This window comes from Seriola aureovittata, chromosome 14 (assembly GCF_021018895.1).
Source record: "Seriola aureovittata isolate HTS-2021-v1 ecotype China chromosome 14, ASM2101889v1, whole genome shotgun sequence".
Classification (NCBI taxonomy): Eukaryota; Metazoa; Chordata; class Actinopteri; order Carangiformes; family Carangidae; genus Seriola; species Seriola aureovittata.
The window spans coordinates 2,510,794-2,535,044 of NC_079377.1; the positions used below are offsets into that span (position 1 = coordinate 2,510,794).

Consider the following 24,251-nt stretch of genomic DNA (forward strand, 5'->3'; position numbering starts at 1 on the left):
CTGCAGTTTCTAAATGATAACACCACTGCAGCTTTGACATGACAATCTGCATGTGTGTTTGTCTTTTTCAACCTCGTGAGAGATGCATATCTGCTTAAGAAAAATAATACACTTGTACTATCTCAGTTTGATTTGGTTTGAGCTTCTCTTCCTGCAGCGCTGTCGTTCCCTCCTCCATTCTTCCTCTCTGGTTTAATTACAGCAGCTGTGAGTGGCTGTGGCGGATCTGTTGCTACTGGGTCATCCATCCACTTTTATTACTCAGTGACGTCGCCTCCACTCTATCTGTCATCAGCCTTGTTCCATGATAACAGACATTTGTCACTGTCTTGTGCCTCCCTGATGTAATACCATCAGCACCGCTGACAGCCACTTGGCAAGGGACACTGGGACACACACACACACACACACACACACACACACACGTATAGTGAGAGGCTTGTATGACCAGAAGGGAACACTGCAATAAAGATCACCAGAATGCTTATTAAGGACAGAGGCACCGCCATTAATTACAATGCTGAGATGCGCAAGGCGGCATTTGTGTATGTGTGTGTGTGTGTGTGTGTGTGTGTGTGTGTGTGTGTATGTGTGTGTGAGTGAGAGAGAGAGAGAGAGAGAGAGGGAGGAAGTGACGTCGTAATAAGATTAGATGGAATGGCTTGTTCTGAATTACACACAGCTCATTATAACTTCATTAGCCAATCATATCAGGAAAAACCTCAAGGAGTGAATTTGTTAGCAGTTACACGATAGAATATTCAATCAATATCCAATGTGTTTCGTGGACACACATTGTGTTGATGGGAACAAATGAGCTTTAAGTCAGTGGTACAGTCCTGAGGTCACTGTGCCATATTGAAGGGTGAGAGTGCTGGAGTCCGTAAATAACAATGGGTGCGCATGTGTGTGTGAGTGTGTTTGTAATGTGAATCATTAAATATTAAGGTGAAAACATGTTTTACAGCCAGGATAAGGTGTGTGTGTGTGTGTGTCATTGATGAGTTGCCATGGTCAAAAATTAATGTTTGAGTTTTTGTGTTATGTTTGCGCTTCATGAGTTTGGTCATTATCATTTCCTGTTTTATTTTGTAGTTACTTTCCCTGTGTCTCTTGATGTTTTTATTTTCTGTCTTTGTCCAGTTTCCCTCCTTGTTGACTGTCTGCCCCGACCTAATGTGTTTCACCTGTGTTCAATCCCCGTTGCCTCCCTTGTGTCTATTTAGTCTCTGTGCTCTCCTTTGTCTTTGTCTAGGTCAGTTCCTGTCCCCTGTGTTACTCTCATTTTGGATTTTTAGTTCTGTAAGTAAGTCACTTTTTGTTATTAAAAGACCTTTTTTCATCGACTCCCTTGTGTTGAATACATTTGGCTCCAGCCTTACCTTATCCGTTACACATGTAAACAATCCTGGATATACTGGATTTTAAAAATGAACGTTGCAATGTTTTAAGAGGAAGTAAACTAACTCAACATGTTTGTGAGGATTTACACAGTGTGTTTGTTTGTTCGAGTAACACTTGATGTAAACTTGATTTCTGATTGTTTTACATGAAGACCACACCTCACCTTTAATCAGGCGTGTCTCAGACTGGGCTGATCGGCCAGTTTCCTTTTTGACCACTAAGGGTCAGGAGTGAGTCAGGGCTGATGCTGGTGTGTAGAGAATCAGAAGTGTAATTGAGTGTGGTAGATAAAGCCTCAGGTATAAACTGCTTTTAATCCATAGTATCAACCTGTGAAAACACTGAGGCCTTTCCCACAGCACACATCTGGACAAGTTATATAATAACTGAGCGTCCTTGTACAGTTCATGCTGATTCACTGGGACTCTTAAATGGAGCAGAGTCATTGTTAATGTTGTAAGTAACATTGTGATGTGAGTGTACACCCCTCCATCATACTCTTTATCATACGGTGACACACTTGTTTGAGGGAAAAAAGGTCCAGGTCTGGGCCAGAGTCTAGGTCTCTGAAAATGTGCAGTCCAGTCAGTGTGTAGTGTCTACCACGAACACTCATGACAGATGAAGGAGGCCTGCTGTGTTCTCGTGATGCCTTCTAACACTCAACTGAATCATTTCCACTCTGGTTTGCTGGACAGAGCTCTGAGGTGAGCGGATACTGGAGAGAGGGTAAACTGTGTTTGAGAATAACACACACATTAAAACACACCAAGATACAGCTTTACAATACTATTCACTTATGTTGTTATATTAATTGAAAAAGGCTTATATACATACAGTATGTCCATGTTTTTCAAACAAACTGTATTTTGCTGTTTGTACATTACACTTTAGCTCACTTCACAGTACTCTGATACAGTGTGTAAAATGACTGTAGAGGGATTTTATTTCATTACATGTGAAACAATATGAACAAGTAATTTAACTTTACAACCAAAAGAAGATGATGTAGTCAAAACATGCATAAATATTCATAGTTCATAATCATTTTTACTGCAATATACAAAAGGTTAAAACATGCGCTTTTAAAAGGTTAATGTCTGTCACACATGCATCCTGCACCCCCCCAGTTCCACACAAGCTGCTGCGTCTACGTCCACAAGCTCTGATCATTTAGTCTAAACCCCGACACGTGACATGTGATTATTGTTTACTGCATTGTATGTCGCCATGCCAACAAGTGGGAGAACTTAAGCACGGCTAGCACTCAAGCAATGAAAGCGGGTACATGGTAGCTGCGCTCATCATATTACGAACATGACTAAATAATGAAAGTGCCATAATAGACCCCCCCCCCCACACACACACACACACACACACACGCCCCACCCCCAGTGATGCTAACCCACTGTTGTAAATGTCTGTTGATGAAAAGCTGCAGTTTAAAACCCTCAGAGTCAAAGTGTCGTTAAAGGAAAAGTGCAGTTTATTATAAAGTGGATTTTGTTTCTGTGACTCTGACTGCGCCACAGTTTACTGATGGAAGCAGTTACTAAAGAAGAAAAGTGTTGATTCTTTAGATTGATTCGTTGTCCACATGTTTGTGAATGAACTCTTATCATTAATGATTAAACTGAACAGCAAAAACAAAAGTTGTAAGAGAGCATAGTTTTCTTTGCATGGATACCTCGTTTCAATAGTTTATTAAGGCATAGTGCAAATTTATAAAAACTTTGGTTGTTGTTCATAACAACTATAATAACATTGTAACAGCAGAGAGCAGGTAACATGGTGACATTGATACAATGCAGTTGCACAAACATACAAACCATCAGTTTATGCAGATGATGTGAACCTCTTCGTTTGGAGGTTAGAGTTAGGTTTGTAAAGGTTGGTATGTTGCTTTCTAACCTGCCTGATGCTCTGATCCCTCCTGCTTCTTGTAATGTCCCAGATCTCAGATATTTGCCAAGATATAATTAACATGAATTTTCCTTTAATGGCTCAAACAGACTGAAACATTACATTGATAAGAAGTACAAGTACAAGGACTGAAGTGTATCTTCAGCAGCGTTGTGTGTGTTACCTGAGTGTGATCCAAGTCCAGCTTCCCCCAACAAGAGCCCACAGAGTCCATGCGAGGTGGTGATGGGTGAACATGTACATATCACAATACAAGAATGGAGAAGAAGAAGTAATGAGTGGTTTCGCAGTCCCAGTGAGAACCTGAGGCTCTGTTAAGGTACAGAAGAAGAGCTGTCGAACTCCAGCGATGCGTTTTCAATTCCGCCGTAACCTTTCATCTTCTTCAGCTTCAGCTGGTCCACGTGGATCAGGCCCTGGGTCTCTAAGACCGCCTCCTTCTTAGAGAACATCCGGCTGATCTCCATGAAGGTTTTGTTTCTGGTCTCCGGGATCACGATGTAGACGTAGACGGCCACCGTCAGACAAATGACGGCAAACACCAAGTAGCAGTAAGACCCCGCCGACATCTGATGGAAGGATCGACAGAAAAGGGCAGAAAAATGAGTTTGAGACCTGAGAGCAGACTGACATCATCTCATTAAAGAATAAAGCGAATGAAATGAGGTAATCTACTCTTACTCAAACCTCCTTGTTGGAACCTCATTTAGTAATTTAGGACCTTTGTATTCATATTAGGTCAAGTATTAAACTCCTGGTCACTTTGAATTATGACCCACTCATTAATTCTGTTGTGGAGTCTGTTAATGCTCACTTCTTCCAGTCTGAATGATTGGACATATAAATATAATTTGAATTTTGCCAAAAGTTATATATTTGTTCCAGTCCATTGCACTGAAGCAGGTTTGTTACATGTATATGGAATAATAAAAGAAATCAAGGATAAGATGGAATCTACTGTATTTGTCATATGATGGTGAAGAAGTTTCCCAACATCTATTGGTCTATTGTTCCAAACAATCAAGAGCAGCAATGTTTTGTTTTTTTTAACTATTCAGATATTACAGGATAATAATGAAACAGGCTACAGCACCCGCTCTGCCTTCACATAAGCAGCAACACTCCAAACAATGAATTCTAAACAGAACAAATACAATAATAAAAAAACAGCATGTGTTTTTCTCTAGAACTCACATCAGATTGCATATGAATTGATGAAGTCTAAAAAGGAAAGAGTTTTTGTCTGATTAAAGCAATGGATTCAAACCAAAAAGAGAAACTGAGTTTAAGTTTAAGGGGCCATAGCGGGTCCCAAAAGTAACAAGCAGTCTCTACGGGGGCAACGATCAGATCAATTAGATCTCATCACAATAACTATGTGATTGTTCGAAGCCTGGTGGTTTTACTGTAACATGCCCTGTGTGAGCAGTGCTGAGTCACATGTTGCTCTCACCTGTAAGAAGGGGAAGACGAAGCCCACAGTAAAGTTGGACAGCCAGTTGAGTGATCCTCCTACGATGTAGGCCGCCGGGCGGTGGGACTGTTTAAACAGCTCTGCTGTGATCAGGAAGGGAACGCCCGCTGGAACAGGAACAAAGACAAACATAGAAAACCATCAATACAAACCACAGAACTACCAGGCTTGTGCCGAGGTCACTGAGAGGGGCGTGCTACGGGTTAGTATTAGTTCTTCCATTAGTTTGGACTGAGATATCCTGAAGGTCCAAAACTCATCTTACATTTCCTTTAATGCAACTTTGACAGTGTCGTTGGTTCCGCCCACATCTGTCGAACTCTATAGCACAGTCCCACAATTAGATCATTCCAATGACATCACTGACATCAGTCATCATCCAGTGATCAACTGTTCTCACTTGCTGAATATTTTTAACCTGGATGAGTGAACTGACCCTAAAGTGTAATAAGCCGCTTTAGTCATTTTAAATAGACAAATCAACATTGTTCATATTTTTCTTTATTTCTGTGTGTGTAGTGACTCAGAGCTGCTGCCTGCTGTCACATCATACAGAATCTGATGATAACTGTTGAAAGCGAATACATTTTTTAAAAAACCTCACGCAGCAGCTTCCTTCAGCCACACGGAGGCGGACGAAGGGTTAACGCAGCTCACAAGTCACCCCCTGTGTGTTTCTTATAAAGGGAAGTGCAGATGAGTCTCCGTCTGGGCAACAGGCAACATTTCCACTGATGAGTGGCTGTGTGTAGAGAATATATTATTCATGTTCCTGATTTGATTATTCATGTTCATTCATCATCGTTCACTCCAATAAAGTTTATGAAAGGCTAATTAGAGATAAACGGAATCAGCCAATCGGGCGAGGGTCAGGCCAGCATGTGGACACGAGAGTCATACATCACAGGATTCATATAAGTAATATTTTATCATTATATTCTATCATTAAAATTGCATTATTTGTCTCTCTTACAGGGGGGCGTAGAGCGTGGATTTGTCAGCATGCATAATTGCAAAGGCAAAAATAAATAGTGATATTTATCACTAACTGTGAAAAAGCCTTACTTACAATTTGAAATGCACTATATTATTCCTATACCCATATATACCATATTTATTCCTATGGCTATTAAAGCTTGTAAATATTAATTAATTAGCAATTAACAGATGTGACAGTGTGTAAAAATGCGGATTAACACAGTAGCTTTAGATGTTCAAGGGTAACAGTATGTTGTGTATTGTGTTTAAGGTTTGACCTCCAGAGGGCGCCAACCAATAACACAAAGCAGTGTGCACATGAACCAGGTCAGCAGGACTGTTCATCACCTGGGAAGTGGAGATGTCAAACAGAAAGAGCTTTGATTTTAAATAATGAAATCGTCTCTTCTCAGAGTTAAGGTAACTTCAGCCTCCACCACAATACAGTGGGGAAATGTTGAAATCTAAATTCCAGAGTCAGCATCCAGGGCCTGTATTTATCCGACTCCACAGAAGTGTCTACAGTACCGGCTTCAGTTGTTGTCTGGATCTGAGCAATAAGACATATTGCCAGATAAATGTCAAATAAAGGAAAAGTGTTGTAAGTTCTTATCAAATATTCAAATGCAAATAATTGACCAAAACTACTCTGGTCTTAAAAATATTGCTTCAGTTCAGGTATAATTATAATAATAATAATAATTATTATTATTATTATTACCAGTAGTAGTAGTAGTAGTATTACAGTCAGAACCAACTTCACAGACTCAGCAGCTTTGACATTTAACAGATCTTTCAAGTCAAAACAAGTTTCATAAATTGAAATCTAAATAATTTGTTATTGTCCATTAATTGAGTAGAAGTGAAGAATTTTTACTTCCATCTCTCACTGAGTCCAAATCTGACTTTTAACAGATGGCTAAATACAGGCCCTGATTGTTTTGGATCATCCACAGAACACAACATGCGCAGTTTACATTAGAACTAAAATCACATGTCAGTTTGTCATGTGATTGATCATTGAAGATCAAACCTGCCAACATCAGTTTAGGGTTTGAGCTGAAATAGACATTTGAAGATGTCAGCTTGAGCTTTGGGAAATTGTGAAGGACTGGCTGTGGACATATTATGGAGCAGATAATTGATTGACTTAATCTAGAAAATTAGATAAATCAATATGAAAATGGTGTCCTGTTTGCAGCATGGAAGGATGTAACATGCAGTGTAGAGCATCTTACCTGGACCGATACAGAAGCCAGCGATGATGCCGACCACACAGCAGACGCTGACGTAGCGCATGAATGATAAGTGAACCTGCAGGGAGAAGAAACGTGAAGAAGTCGGTTTGATCACACCAAGTTACTTTTCCCATCAACTGCTTCACCCGTCAGCCCAGCACTCTGGTGGAGTACAGAGCATTCTGCCAAGTGAAAGTGAAACAGGCACAGCTGTTCCTCCCCACACTCGTCCCCCTGTTGAACATCTGGGATGCGTTTATTTGTCATCCCCTCTCCTCCCTCACTTCCACTTGCCTCCTACCAGGAAGCAACTCTTAGAAAGTGAGGAATAGAAGGGAGGAAGGTGAGTGACAGAAAAAAAGAGATAATGAGTCAGTCTGGAGCCTTTCTGTGAGGAGTTACAGTGTTCTCATTGCAGTTTGCAGTTAACAAGCACAGAACTGATTTAAATTGACTATTTACCACACAGTACAGCAACTCAAACCACTGCTGTCAAGTACACCACAGATCTGAACAGGCAGGAGGCCTACTGAGGACCGTCACTGCTAGAAATCAGCATAGGTCATTTTCTCACAATGTCTCTTTAAAGCTCCATACTTTCCTCTTCTTCTGTGTTTTATTTGAAGTGTTGACCCATAAGGAGATTTTTTTTGTGGTTTTAAGAACCAAAAAGCATCTCAGTGTATTTTTACATCTCCTCTCTCAGGTTTCGGGCCACTGATTGTTTTTTGGGTGATCTAATATTTTATTAGATCTAATATTTTATTAGATCACCCAAAAAACAATAGTAAAAATAGTAAATAGTAAAAGTAGCAGACTTCTGGTAAACACCCAGAGAAATCAAATCCTTCAAGGTTGGATGGTGGGTTCAGGTGGGCGGGGCTTGGGGCATGGCTGAGAGCAGTGACTTCTTTTTTGTGACATCACAAAGTCACTCAAGTCCTGACGGCTGGTTTTAAGACTCAGTTACTGAATACAGGCTGTGTGCATTTCTCTGTGGAGGCTTTGATACTTTCACAGTGGTAATATAGAGCATAGACTTGCTTTATAATTTAATAGAAAAGAAGACATAGAAATATCACTTTATACAATGTGGGACCTTTAAACCCACATAGGGAGAAGTACATTCCCTCCATTGCTGAATGAGCAGTTACTGATGCAGTAGCTTGCTTACTGTCATTTCTGCCTCTCACCTCTTCTCCCTGCACTGGAAAGGTTTGGGTCACAAGACAAAATAAAAAAAAACACTTCCATATTCACACACATACACACACCTGTAAAATGAGCGCCAATGTGATTCCAGCACTGCAGATGCCCATCATGGCGAACCCTCCGATCATGAGGGGCCTCCTGCCCAGCTTCTCTATGGTGAAACACTACAGGAGGAGACACAGAGCTCAGATAAACACACACTACAGATACAAGGATGTACACCTCAGTGAGCTTTAGTGTGTTAAAATGAACAACTTGACATTTAAGAAACACACTTGTTTGTTTTCTTTCAAAGAGTGATATCAACATACAGATGATATCAATCACATGTCTGTGTGTTGAGCACAGAGCTGGAGCCAGGACGTAGTTAGCCTAGCTTAGCATAAATACTGGAAACAGAGGCAAACAGCTAGCCTGGCTCTCTTTCAGTAATACACTTACCAACACCTCTAAAGCTGACTGATGTTGCATTTCATTTGTTTAACAAACATAGTTTGTGATTTTAGGGGGAGTTCGAGATGCTGGAACTATTTCTTGCCTTTATACAGTATATTGATATCTGAACTGTGGACAGAGCAGTCTTTATGCTAAGCTTGGCTAACCATGTCCTGACCATCACACAGAAATGAGACTCATCCCTCTTCTTATCTCAGAATCAATAGATTATAAAAGATGTTTCAAATACAACACCAATAAAAAGATAACACCAGGTACAATGTAACTCTTTAGTTTAAAAGTTTACCCCAATGAGTCCAGCGATGATCTCTATAACTCCTGTTCCTGCTGTGGTGTACTGTATCTCTGGAGCTGGGATACCCGCATTCTTAAAAATATCGTTGGTATAGAACCAGATCTGTGAAAAAAAATAAGCACAAAGATAATTAAGGGGAGTATCATTTCCTCAGTTCTGCTTAGTTGCTTAGTTCTGCTTAAGATTGAACCCTTATTGACCAGTTGCTATAAGAAAGATGTCACTCTGGAAGTAATGATACCTTTTCATGGAGCCTTTAATCTCACCAAAGCCTACTGTAGCTGTAACCAGCCAATCACCCACTTCTGTTGACAAGCCCACACATCCCCCTGACAGAACGTCCTCCATGTCCCAGTTATGTATGCATGTATTGTGCACCGACTCTGGGAGTCCGTGCGGAGCGTTCAACAATATGTATATGTGTACAATGAGGTGGGAGAGCAACATCAGTGACAAAGACGCTGATGACTCCCTCGAAAATCTGTCTCATCGTGACAGTTTCAAATTTACACATTTGCAGATAGAGTGAAGACTCCTGGTGCTTCTCTTTATCATTTTTCTGCATTTTACACAGCTACAATTACCCACTGTTGAGCCAACCAGTTACAAGTCATCTGTGAGCGGTTTGGCTGAGAAGCACTGGTAAAACCTAATGTGAAATATATGCCTCAAGAAAAGAAAAAATCAAAATGAGGATGCAGTCATTTAGGAGCTGCGGGCTGCACAGGTGGTACAGCACTGCCACAGAAAGGCCGCAGACATTTGCTCACATTCAATTCTATTTTCTGTTATTATTATTTTCTAATTTAAGGCTTCAGGGGGAGAATGACAGGACAGGAGGTGTATTAACTGGAGACAGCAGACGGTGATGTTAGAGGAGCAGGCAGAGAAGTACAGCTGGGGCGCACGCACACACACACACACACACACACACACACACACACACACACACAGTCCGCTTGTGTGGCAGGAACAGGAACTGGAAGGCTCGCCAACTGTCAGATGCATTTTGGACTAAAGATCACTTCAAACATCTGCTCAATCACGGTAAACATTACTGCCATCATCATCCTCATCATCATCATTATTATTATCATCATCATCATTATTATCAGTGCACTCAAGAACATCCTAAACATAATCACAGTGTTTTTCCCAGTCACCAGTGTCATTGTCAAGACTGTTATCATCATTATCATCTTCACCATGATCAATATCAATATCAACAGCAGGAATTGGGATCGTTCTTATAGGCTTCCTCTTTATTCTCATCATTCTCATTCTCATTATCCTCATGTTCCTCATGATCATCATCATGCACATTATTCTCATTATCATCATCTTCATTGTTATCCTCATGATCCTCATCATCATTCTTATCCTCATCATCATCATCCTCATTATTCTAATTATCATCATTTTCATCCTCATTATCTTTATTATTCTCATTATCCTCATCTTCATCATCATCCTTGTTATTCTTATTATCATCCTCATCTTCATCATCTGACTCCTCATTGTGATTCTCATCTTCATTATTCTTACTTTTATCATCATGCTCATCGTCATTATCATCATCTTCATCCTTCTCATTATCAACCTCATCCTCATCCTCATCATTATCTCCCTCTTTCTCATCATTATTTTTATCATCCTCATCTTCATCATCCTCATCAAACATAACGAGTATCCCCTTAATCACTAACATCATCACTGTATCGTTACCATCATTCCTGTTGTCATAGTGCAGCAGGGATGATGTATTTCTGTGGGCTGACCTAGAAGTTAGCATCACCCGGGTTCTCGCAACAAAAAGTTGGTTTTTAACACTGTCTTTTGGATTATTACAGAAAATAAACTGTGTGGCAACCAACACAAAAGCCTTTCCTCTTACAGAGTTAGTGACAGTTTGTAAAAACACAACCAGGCTGTAAAGGTGGACTGGTGAGTAGATCAGTAATAGTAGTTTCATTTAGACACTTGTTAGCAGTTTTTTAACACACGTAATAGCGTCAAGAAATAAGGACTGAGGTATTTACTGACGTATGTCTTACTTCAGGCATCTAACCTAACACCCATTCAAAAACTCATAGACTTGGAAGAGGGAACAGGAAGTGCTGAAATGCAACTAATTTCTGGGTTTAAGCACTCTATTGTCAACAACAATAATCATCACCATCTCTGTTATGACCATCATCATCATCACGGCCATAATAATTAATTTTAATTAATATCATAACACTCACACATATTATCCTTCTCATTCTAGTATTTTCATCATCACCACCTGTATCTCCATAATCCTCCTCATTCTCAGTGCTGCTATCAGTACATGCAAGTTTCAGCACTGCTCTCCTGTTGTGGGCAGAGCTCATTAGCATCTAAAAATATAGCCTGGAGAAGGGTGTGCTAATGAGTTCAGCTCCATAGCTTACAGTGTGCTCTGTCTGGCCCGGGCGCCCTGGTAATCATTTGAATAATTAATTAATCTCCAGGGCATAATTCAAAGAGGGAATTTGGCAAATCGTATCGGCTGAAAAGTGATGACACTAGCTTTTGGCCTCATTCACGAGACCACACAAGGATTATAAAACAATGAAGGATCATTTAGGCTTGTTTTCATCTCAATGTCTCTGTCTAATAACAGATGGAGGAGCTGCAGGAACAAGGGGAGCAGATAAAGTGGACAAAGAGGGTGAAAAGGCAAAAGGAGAACAAGGGGAAAAGGAGATTTAGTGCAAGTGAAAAGACCCAGACTGGACTAAAATCATATGATGCTGTTTCACTGGGAGTTTGTGCCAGTTAGCCTAAAGACTCAATTTACCAGACACCATTTGGCATCCAACAGCTGATGGTAAACACGGATAAAGAGGGGCTATAGAGGCAGAATATGTCTGTTGATACCCTTTAAACACCTGCTAAACTTCGAAATGCCCTCTGGACAAGTAACACTCCTTTATACCATTGGAATATTTTGACCATGTTTTGGCGAAATGCCAGTATAATTACAGGTTGCAAACTGTAACATTAATAGTAATTATATCATTATATTATATTATTATATTATATTATATTATAATTGCATTGGCAGAGTGTAGACATGACTTACACCTCTCCCTAACATACAGCGAGTGAGCGAACTCTACTGGCTGTAGCGTGATGGGGGGATGCGAGAGGAGGAGATTCTTTGCGCAGCTTATGATTTCTCCCTCTGAAAATGAATACGTTTAAAACATGTCCTAAGCCAGAATGATAATTTTTTGTGATTAGCACACTGGTATATCCTACGTAGGCTCAGTATATTGGTTTTAATAAAGAGTGATATTTCTTATCTGTCTGTCATTTACTCACAGTTATCTCACAATCTAAAATATATAACTACTGTAAATAGCCTGTTTATGTTTTTTTGTATTGTTTTATGTAGTATGTTTTAATGACCTGTTGAAATGAAGGGGAGGACTTTGCATAAGCCCCTCGGGCTTCCTTCCTCTCCTGCACAATTTTCTGTCATATTGTGCAAACTTCTGTGCAAACAATTAACTACATACACTAAACTAAGCTAAAAACAGTGGGACAAGTTTGTGAAACTGTAGAGAGTCGATTCCTCTCTCTCTTTTTCTCTGACTTTAAGCATCTTTCACTTTCCTCTCTGATCTCATCATCTATGACGGTGATGAGGGAGATGCCTTCAACAAATATTTAGTCATAGATTAATTATGAAAGACTAACTATAGACTTGCTAGGCTTGCTAGCCCAGCAATATTAAAGATCTCATATTTTCCTCTTCGCCTGTGTTTTATTTGAAGTGTTGGTCCATAAGAAGATAAATTTGTGGTTTTAAGAACCAAAAACCATGTCAGTGTAGTTTTACATCTCCTCTCTCAGGCTTCTCTCTGGAGCTCTAGAAACAACAGGTCAGTGAGCCAATCAGAAGAGAGAAGGCTCTTAACCTCAGTATCAGTATTCTGATTCCTGAGTGATCCAATAAAAATATAGCAGATTTCAGGTAAAACACTCAGAGAAACCAAATCCTGCAGGTTCCAGGTGGGCGGGGCTTGGGGCATGACCGAGGACAGGGACTGCTTTGTTGTGACATCACAAAGTTACAGAAATAACCGACAGCTGGTTTAGGGCTCAGTTTCTGAATACAGGCTGTGTGCATTTCTCTGTGGACTGAGGCTTTGATACTTTCACAGTATTAATATAGAACCTAGACCTGATCTATAACCAAACGACATGTAATTATCTCGTACTCAAATATATGATGACAACATGACTACAACATCTAATGACTACAACATCTAATTTACAGAAAGAAATTTATTTGGACCATTTGGGTATCATTCAGCTCAGGCATAACACAAAAACACTCAGTCAGTCAGTCATAGGGAAAACTCTGAAAGAGTCCTTACAGCATCAATGCCAGACAGCTGCATGCCGATGTTGATGACCACCACACTCAGCACCTGCCAGCGGACCGAGTCATCCATCAACAGTTTCCATACCGACAGTGTCTCCATTGACGACAGGGAGCGCTGCTCCTCCTGCATCTCTTCTATCTCCGCCTGGATGTTACACTTGGTTCTGTACCACTTCAGAGCTGAGAGACAGGGGGACAGGGAGCAGAACAGTTACAACACTGCATAGAAAAGATGCAGCAGCACATCTTAAACATAAGTGTTTACAGTTGCACCAGTTCAGGAGACATTTTGACCTTAACACATGGAAAGTCAGACCATATCTAACGGGCTAAATACCTAAGTATGGTGATGTCATCAGCACCTTTAATATGCTGTGTGCTACAAGGATAAATTCTTGGTCCCATCTCTGATACTCTGCCACATCATTGGTTGCTTTGATTTCTCTGGTCATTGCTATACTGATGATACACTCTTTTATAAACAACACACAACTCAAAGTGTTTCAAAATTTAACTAAACTATGAAATGATTTTTTATTGGACCAGTTATACTTTAATTTGATTGGACTTCTTTTCCTACATTGTTAAAGTCAGTGTTCTCTTCTTCCTGTAAAGCTTCCCGTAGCCTCACAACACTGACCTGTGATGGTGGCGTGGACGTTGTGTTTCTCAATCAGCAGGTATCTGGGGCTCTCTGGGAACCATGGCAACAGCATCAGCTGGATGAAGGTGGGTACCACCACCACTGACAGAAAGAGGGGCCAGTGCTCCTCCTGTAACACAGGAGGTCCAACACAGTTAGACAGGCAGCACTGATGATGTAATGACAACAATATCACCACTTTATTAAAGATGATTTTTGCCAAAACTGATATGATGATTGATGATATCTATATTATTTAAACACTATGTTGGCTGTCTTTGGGAATAATTTTAATCTGAATAAATTCTAATGAAGAGTGGCCTTTTTAGGACATCCCAGGTCAGGTTCAGGTCAGCTTTACTCAGTCCAAGAGGTGCTCTGATGGATTTATCCACCATACATCAACCTCAGCTGGAGGTTACCTTGGAAAACACATGGAATTAACAAGTTGCCAAAATGACACTTTGACTTTGAGGTTTATTAATGATTTTTTGAAAGCTGAACTGAACGAATCAGTTTACAAATGATGAACGTGAATGTTTTATGTTACAGCACGCTGTACCCTGCATGACGTCTCCATAGACACGGCCCAGCATGGCCGGTGATAGCGGTACAGACAGTACAGACGTATCTACTGCTGAAACCAGTTTGTTTGAGCATTTGAAACAGTTTTATGAACAAACAAGTAAAGACTCAGACGGATCATATTTACATACGGATTTGAAATGTAATTAATGTCTGTGAGTCTTCAGTGGTGTACAATAATTCATTTAGTTTGGGAGTGGCAATGATTCGGGGCTGGTGATGGGTGGGTAGAAGGAAGTTCTATTGGAAAAGAATATCAGCCTTTATTTATTTTAAAAAAAAAAGAACATTTGAACGTTTTTGGAACTGTGAACTTAGTTCAAAATTGTTAATAATGAACAATGAATGTGAGCTAGTTCATTTTCTTCTGTATGAACTGAACTTTTAACTAATTCTTTTTAAGTGTGAAGTGGCACAACACTGATGATTTGACATGAGATGATGCAGAGCCAAGCTTCAGCTCCACATGGTCACATGACTTTTGCTTCTCTCCTCTGCACACGCTGTCTGTTGTTAGAGAGCAGTGTTTAATTACTTTTCCCAGAAGCTCATGCAGGCCGAGGATTTGGGCGGCAAAGACTCCGGTGCCGATGAAGATACTTGGCACGAGACCCAGGAAGCCTCGCAGATTCTTAGGTGCTATCTCACCCAGGTACATGGGTACGACACTTAGAGAGATGCCTGCAGTGACGAGAGCAGAGGAGAAGATCCGTGTGACAACAGAGAGACGTGCACTACGTGGACAAAGGCTCAAACAAGGTATATGGATGCCTGAACATTTAAACCAGTGTGTGATTATTGAACAAAAAGTCAAGTGTAATGATTAAAAAATAAAGTTGTATGTTCTGTTTTTAAATTCTAAATGAAGCAGCCGTCGTAGACCTTGAAGGCAAGGCCAAAATGAGACGGTCTGGTCTATGAAGGACTTTTGTTTTTTGTCACTAGCTGTGCCCGCCCTTACCGTTGTGTTACAAATTGCAGCTCCTGTTGCCTAGCAACCTCGACAACACATAACTTTTTTCACAAAAACTTGAAGGCCCTTGGTTTTCACAGCTGTACAGTTAGCTGTTGAACTGAGCTGTGTGTGTGTGTGTGTGTGTGCGCGTGTGTGTGTGTGCGTGTGTGTGTGTGTGTGTGCGTGTACGTGTGCGTACCTGAATGAATTCCTGTGATGAAGCGGCCAAAGATGACCATCTCAGGTGAACCACAAATCCTGCTGAAGCCCATGAGTGAGCCGGCGATAAACACTAACACTGTTGTGTTTACCACTGTGCCTTTCCTGAAAATACACACACACACATACACACACACACACATACACAAACACACAGACACAGACACACACACACACACACACACACACACACACACACACACACAGACAAACACACACACACACAATCAGCAAGCAGACATAATGAATATACATAAAAACATATGAGCCAGAGGTTTATGAAACAAGGACAGCGGCAGCAGCGACCTCCCAGTCATAATGATAGACATGTATGCCTGTATAAGACCTGATTAGCCATAAAATGCTTCCACAGCTCACAGGGGGGGGGTCATAAGCTGTGATTAGCCATAAAACACTGCTGTGTGAAGAAAGTGATCAGCCTGTAAATGGGATTATAAATCGCCTGCTTTTCATTTGCATTTAAATGTCCACTGAAGTTGTGTGAAGTAGTGGTGATGAAAGGAGCTTTCAGACGACTAGGGCTGAATGTAAAAGAACTTTCCTCTGCACTTTGAGGACTGGTTCACTTCTGAAGGGCAGAGGGGACGACATGATGCCGGTGCCCTCTGAAGGACAACAGGGCACCAGGAGGGGGGGGGGGGGGGGGGGGGGTCATCAGCAGCTCTGATTACAGAGGACAGAGGTCTGCTCTAGTGTTCTTTGTGCCAGTGTTTGTGTGTCTGTCCCTTATTTCCTTATTTCCCTTTTATATGAAACACTGCAGTACATACATGTATATTGGACCATGTTTATCTGTGTATCAATATCAGTATATTCTCATTATTGTATGTTCTTTGGTGTGAGAGTGTGTTAGCGGTGTGTGTTCAGCAGTTTGTGTTGGTGGCAGCACCAGATGCTGCTGAGCGTCTCTCAGGCTGCCGCCGCTGCCAACTGGCCTCTCTCCACCCTTGTGGTCGGACAGCCTAGGGAGGTAATTGGTGTCGGGACGGAGCAGATCCAGCGTCCAAATACAGCTCTGAGGACAAATGTTCCCTGCATGATGTGGAGCGCTACCGGTTACACTGAAGCTGCTTGAGGAGACGTCATTATGAGCTTTATTGATCTGTACTGACAAATCACAACATGCAGCTTTTTCTCTCCAGGGAAACAAACAATGCCTTGAAAACTTGTCCATAATGTGACATGATGGAAGCAAACTCCCCACTGGACACTGTGGGCCAGCAGGTGGAGGTGAATCTGAGTAGTTGTTATAGAGTCAGTTCACCTTTTTTATTCTCCCACGCCGGCCACAGCCAGAGCCGGAGGCATTATGTCTACATTGTCGGCCCATCTGTCCCGTTCTTGTGGACGCGATATCTCAGTAACACCTTGAGGGATTTTCTTCAAGTTTGGCACTGATCTCATTTTGGACTCAAGGATGAACTGATTAAAGTTTGGTGGTCAAATGTCAAAGGTCACTGTGACCTCACAACACATGCTTTTGACCTTAACTCACAAATTCATTCACTAATTATGACACAGTTTGACTCAAATGTCTATAAGGATAAAATGATGTGATGATTATATCTAAAAGGTCAAAGGTCAAGTTCACTATGACATCATAATGTTCTGCAAAAACACTTCTGGGCATTATTCAATGCTGTAACACAGGGAGGAGAGACTGTGATCATATTTACTGAAACCTGGCAGAGCCACTGCAGGGTGTGTGTGGATGACCAGAGAATGATATGGAGTCAAACTAAGTTGAATGAATATGATTTATATAGGGGAAATAAACGCATTTGTTGACGCTATCCTGCTGACCTTTAATTAATTGAAATTCATCATTTATCATTTTTTATTTGTTGCTTTCTGAAAAAAATTGTGTGGTTGGGTGGGGGTTTAAAATCAAGATACAGAGCGATATGATTGATTCTGTAGGTGTGGTTAGGTTTAGGTGACTAAGGCTCAAATACAGAAATGTACAACTGCAAGGGTGGGTGTGGTTCGTGTGAGGCTCAGTTGTCTGCGTGTGTGTCTGCAGGGCCTTCAAATGACTTGGGTGGCATTAGGGAAAGATTGAGATCATGGAAGAAACCAACGTTTACTGTTGTAGAACTGGTCCAGAATCCCGAATCCTCTCTTACCTGCCAAAGCGAGTGACCAGCACGCCCACGATGAGGGAGCCCAGCAGACCTCCAATGGCGAAGACGGACACGGTGAGAGAGTACATGAGGGTCAGGGTCTCCCCGCTGAGTCCTGTTCCATTACGACTCAGCACCGTCTTGTTGTAGAAGTCCTTTATGTACTGAGGGTTTGAGGGAGATAGGAGACAGGATGGAGGAGAGGTCAGAGGAGGGAGCTCTTATTACAGGTGGCAGAAACACTGAAAAACATGACGAAGGAATGAAAGATAATTCATTGTGTCTCTGCTGAGAGTCTCTGCTGGAGCTTTCACTGTCACGAGAAGCACATTTGTGTCTCTTTGAAAGAGTCACTGTGTTGTACCTGGGATAGCAGCTCTACTACAAGAAGCTGTCTGGTGTGTGTGTGTGTGTGTGTGTGTGTCTGTCAGTAGCTGTAGCCCTGTTGTTCATTCATGTTAATGTCTGTCAGCTCTAAATATCTTGTGAAGCTCTGAACACAGCACAGTTGTCTTCACCGCGGAGGAAATAAATCTTGTTCATGTACAACCTCATTGTTTGGTGCTTGTCAGGCTTGCTGAAGCTCAAGCTAATGCTAACGTCAGCGGCGGCTCTGAGAGGCACAAGCTGCAGTCCGTCATTGTTCTGATTCTTATACTTATACTGCGAACACGGTCAGTGGGACAACGTAGAAAATAAAGCTCAGAGTTCAGGAGGTGTGAGAAAATCCTACTGAACCAAACTTCAAATCCACACAGACAGAGACAGGATCATGTACAGCAGGAAAAGAAGTTTTTACAAATGTGTGTATTATAATTGACACACTGACACATCAATGTTACATCAGTGCATAATACAACATAATATATAGCCTGTGTGTGTGTGTGTGTGTGTGTGTGTGTGTGTGTGTGCTGTAGCTGTAAGTATAGCAGGAAAGGGAGGGGTGAATGTTGTAGACCTAATAGAAGATAACAGAGATTACAGCTAAAATATCAGTTAAGGCATTAGAAGAGAGACAATGGTTACAATGACCTATACTGCTAAAACTCCATGAGAGGTATAGTTAATTATGCTAACAAATGAATCATTACTTAACTTCTATATCATTGTGAAGGATTCAGATTCTAATAGCAAGTGGTGGAGTAGCCATGTGACTCAGAATATAGATTGTAAACCTTCAGGAAAACTTTTCATTTTTTTATCAAGGACCTGTCAAAGAAATGCTCAGTGAGCTGTAGGAGTTACAGAAGCTAGTGAAAGCATTAGTCCAGGGGCAACGTCAGGACTCTGGCTCTCTATTAAACAGTGGACACCAACTCTCCTGTCCCTCTACACTGAACAGCAAAGGGAACGTCTGTTTCAGATGATTTTAACAGGTAGTTGAATGTCTGTCTAAATCAAATCTCAGTATCAGTAGAAGTTAAGTTCTCTCTCTCTCTCTCTCCTTCCCTCTCTCTCTCTCCCTCTCTCTCTCTCTCTCCCTCGCTCTCTCTCTGTGGTGTGTGAGCCTCCACTGTACACTCCTCCTCACTGACTGCACCAGAAGCTGCATTCCTCCTAATAAAGTCCTGTATGCCAGGCATTTCACATTCCACACAACAAGCAGCTTCTCACACACACACACACACACACACACACACACACACACACACACACACACACACACACACACACACACACACACACATATACACGTACACAGACACACACACACACACACACACACAGTGAGCATGGGCTGATTTAAAACAACAGTGTAAAAGATATCTTTCTCCCTTTTTTCCACTGAAACTGAAACTAAAACAAACTTTCAGCTTCTCTGTTCTTCTCAGATCATCTACTGTCTCTGTTCATACACTCAAACATACACATCTTCCCCTAACTCACAGCAGCGACATTAAATCTGCTTGTGTTTGGATCATTCTTTGTATGCCTCCTCTATGTCATCAAAATGGTGCAAAGAAATATCTGAGGTCTGTCCACTTCAACCAGGTAAAAGCAAGAACAACAACACAACTGCACACATTATTCTAGCTAATATAATCCCAGCTGTTGTAACTCTGGTAGAGAACTGTTTGTGTATAATGCTGTCACTCTCAGGAAGAAACTGATAGATCAGCAGTTCCCAACCTTTTCCAGCTCATGGCCCACTTGAAATTCTTGAATTTTTCTTTTTTGTTTGACAGGGCAGAGATCACTTGTTGATTCATCATCTGTCTCTTGAATCTTACCTCTTAACTCTTCCTGTTGCTAACCAGCTATCTGTTTTGATCCTCCAGTTTTTGCCATAGATGTAATCTTTTAGCGTGCAATCAGACGGAGAAAGCAAACAAGTTAATGATGTGGTCTGGCAACAACATAAAGGTTCCTGTCACTGGTTTATCACCGTGGTAGGTCTTAATATGAGAAAACACTTTTAATGTTTTAAAAATCATTTCATTTTTAAAATGTTTTTATGTTACATTTTTTTATTTTATTTTTTCATTTAATTTGTGGCCCCACTTGCAACACCTGCACGGCCCACCAGTGGCCCACAGGTTGGGAGCCACTGTGATAGATGGAAATTGGTGTGTGTGTCAAAGGTGTAAGGGCAGACAGGGGCATTGTTTTCTACTCATTTTTGTTCTTCATGATTTTTTAATGGAGAGCTGCTTATAAATGAAGTTTATTTATTCATCAGCTTATTTGCATTTTACAGTGAATACTAAGAACCGAACAGTGAAACTGAAATGACTGTGTGTATATTTGATGTCCTGTCTGGTGTTTTCTGTTGTACTTTTTATATATATTCTGAGCGTATTGATCCTTGTAGCAAGAATATAACTGAGTCCAACAGTGCGCCGTCTTTACCCCCTCTAAACAGTACTTTGGATAACTTGCTGTTTGACTGGTCAAACGATGAGCAGACATAGTGACTCATAATTCCACAACTGAGGAAAAATCTGATATTTAACATTGAAATCAAAAATATTTGCCTCACTATTGGCTTTCCAGAAATCATTTTGGTCACATGACCAGATTAGCCCATTGATTAGCCCATTGGAGTTGGGCCCTCATTGTCGTAATTTGATGTAACACCACTTTATTTAGGAGTATAGAGTATATACCTGAGCACAGGGCTCCTCTACATGACAGGCTAAAAGAATAAGCTCAAACTGATGGGTACACCTTAGTTCGTATTGTACTTTAGTGCTTCAAATTCCTTAACAAATGCTATTAATTACCAAAAATCACTGACACGCAGGGAATGCATAAGCAGTTCCTGACTTTACCTAGTTGATAATCCAGCCCTGGATCACCTGGATCACAGTGTGTGTGTGTGTGTGTGTGTGTGTGTGTGTGTCTCACCACAGCAGGGGAGTTGACCACAGCCAGATTGTAGCCATAAAGCATGGAGCTCCCGAAGGAGGTGAGGAACGCCACTGCCAACAGAGAGCCGGTCAGGTGCTGCTGAAAGATGGAGAGAGAGCGTGTTAGGAAGAGGGAGATAGAGAGAGAGAGAGAGAGAGAGAGATTCTTGGCTCTAACTACAACTATGTCAGATCTTTACTACATGATTATTGTGGCCAAAAGAATTCACAATAAAAATATCATCACGTTATCCACAGGAGATCTGGATCTAACATCTCCCATCACCATATTATCATATGTGTATTTTAAACACAATATCAATATCGTTTTTTAAAATATCAACACCCCTTATTATAAGCATTAATGTTCTCCAACACAAGCTAACTCAGCAGGAAATCAGACTGGCACAAATATCATCCTGCTTCTAGGATAAAGAGTTTATCAATTTTCCCAAGTGAGGAGATCACTCCTACCTGTCCTTTCTGTCCTATTCATGAAAGGTGTTCGGTCAGAGATATTAGTGCAATGGGAGGTGTCCACTGAGCAGAATCAACCTGACTGTCCCTGGTCTGGACAGATTTTTTTAACAATCAGGACAAATTGCCTGATTTTCAACTGAGCAGGGACGACACAGATGGGAGTGCCACAATTGGGACCCTGGTGGGGTTTTTTTGGCTGTCAAGTGGGGCATCATCTGGGGTGGTCTGGTCTCTAGAGTGTTTGGAGTGCCTCAATCCACTGTCCACTGGATTGTCCACTGTCACTGAGGAGGTGGTGACCATTCTCCACAGGAAACCTGAAGGCAGTGTCCCGTGGGTTTGAAGGACTGGCAGGACACAGGGGCTTCTCGAAAGCAGCTGGAGCAATTGACAGCTGTGATTAGGATAAGGTTGTGAAGCAGTATTTTGTATGCACTGCCTTTTATTCTTGCCCTATTTTTGTTACTATATCTAGACGCTCGTAGTAGACCTGCATCTACCCTGCTCAATTTGATTTATTTTGAAGTGTTGATCCATAAGAAGATATATTTGTGGTTTCAAGAACCAAAAACCATCTCAGTGTAGTTTTACATCTCCTCTCTCAGGCTTCTCTCTGGAGCTCTAGTAACAACAGGCTGGTGAGCCAATCAGAAGAGAGGAGGCTCTGAGCCTCTCTTTTAATTGGCTGACTATTTCCTGGGTGATGGAATATAAATAAAGCAGATTTCAGAAAACCACTCAGAGAAACCAAATCCTGCAAGGTTGGATGGTGGGTCCAGGTGGGCGGGGCTTGGGACAGGGCTGAGAGTGGTGACTGCTTTGATGTGACATCACAAAGTTACTCAAGCCCTGATGGCTGGTTTTAAGGCTCAGTTTCTGAATACAGGCTGTGTGCATTTCTCTGTGGACTGAGGCTTTGATACTTTCACAGTATTAATATAGAACCTAGACCTGATCTATAATCAAACTACACATGGTCATCTACCTTTAGACTATATGGACCTTTAATAAACAAGTTGTGTTTGAAGTCACTGTGAACTTTTCCTGTGATAAACTAAACCAAAAGAAAATGTGCAAAACATGTTGATAACATATTTCTTCATCCCCAAGAAAAAACAACAAGCTGATTTGTGCTGATTTGACTCACGTTAGCTGAATTCTATGGTGGATGTGACTGTGGTGGATGTGGATTTCCAATTTTAACAAAGTTTAGGATTTGTAATATCTATTAGAGGGCCAGCATAATGGTTTAAAAGTAGTAACCATGGAGATCTTTGCCATGCTACTCTATATCACACATTACCTGCAAGACTATCACCAAGCAAACAAGTGCTGTAAGTATTCAGTGGTCAAGGTACATATGGACTGTAGCATCATCTCTCATGATTATGTGACATATAAACAATAATGTGAAGGATGACATTTTTTACAAATAGAAAAAATGAAATAGCTCCTTAGCTCATACTTTATTAAATAAATTAACAGATCTGAATGAAAGCAGCTTAACAGGGTGGAGGTAGATTTCACATGTGACTGAAACCAATGTCCCTGCACACACACATACACACATACACACACACACATGCATGAGTGCACACACACACACACACACACACACACACACACACACACAAAGTAGTAGATGTTGTGATCTATGGTCTAACATTTTAAGCCCACACACAGAATATTGTCTATAAACCATTCCAGTGTTCTCTTGATGATGTTTCTTCCTCATTTCAAGGTTTCAGCAGCGGCAACACATGAAGCTGTGTTGGTTGTAACACTCAAAACACTGACACACTCAGTGGCTGAATGTGTCACCCACACACACCAGTCAACCTGAGCCTGGGTCCAGAAACATTCCTGTCCATGTCTGACTATGAATGAGTGTATTTGGTTATTGTACATAAAATAAATGATTCAGTGTTAAAATGATTGTTCACAGTAGATTTGAGGCAACACACAAAAAGCCTTTTTTTTCACAAAGGCACAAAGCCTGCATTACAGTAAATATTACAGTCTACTGTTGATCATTCACTTTGTCCTACTACAAACACCAGTGAGTTCACCCAGCCTCTAGAAACTGACTGTTTTTGAGTGAAATCAAACAGTTTTTTATTAGTTTTTATAAGCTCTACAAGTTTGAAAGCTAGTAGTAAATACTGTTCGCTTCTCTATGTCTGAAACAATAGTGGATCAGTCAGCTGACGACCCTGGCAAGTCAGTCTCAACTTACCGAAGTGGCTTTCCCCGTCGATGGAAGCAAAACCTCCTCAGCCATTTAAGAAACGTTAGTCAGTCCCAAACAGCAAGCAGCACAAGGGCTCCCCTCTACACTGCAGAGGATCTCATGGCTGCAGCAGCAGCAGGCGTGGTCAGACAGGTTAAAGTGGTCAGGCCTGTTCATGTGCAGTGTGTCGGGCAGAAATCCACAGGCCCCCGATAACAAACCCGCACAGTGTCATCACATGACGG

General features: G+C 41.2%; 1 protein-coding gene across 1 annotated transcript; it reads right to left on the reverse strand.

Moving 5' to 3' along the window:
* Positions 1–2,810: 2,810 nt before the first annotated feature.
* On the reverse strand, positions 2,811–24,251 carry slc2a15a (solute carrier family 2 member 15a). Its single transcript, XM_056395832.1, has 12 exons — positions 24,013–24,251; positions 21,295–21,396; positions 17,950–18,110; positions 15,783–15,907; positions 15,164–15,309; positions 14,041–14,173; positions 13,393–13,580; positions 8,972–9,082; positions 8,292–8,393; positions 7,018–7,093; positions 4,781–4,908; positions 2,811–3,896 (listed from the first exon to the last, which is right to left on the reverse strand). The coding sequence occupies exons 1-12, from the start codon at positions 24,055–24,057 to the stop codon at positions 3,642–3,644; spliced, it is 1,572 nt and encodes a 523-aa protein (XP_056251807.1). The 5' UTR covers positions 24,058–24,251; the 3' UTR covers positions 2,811–3,641.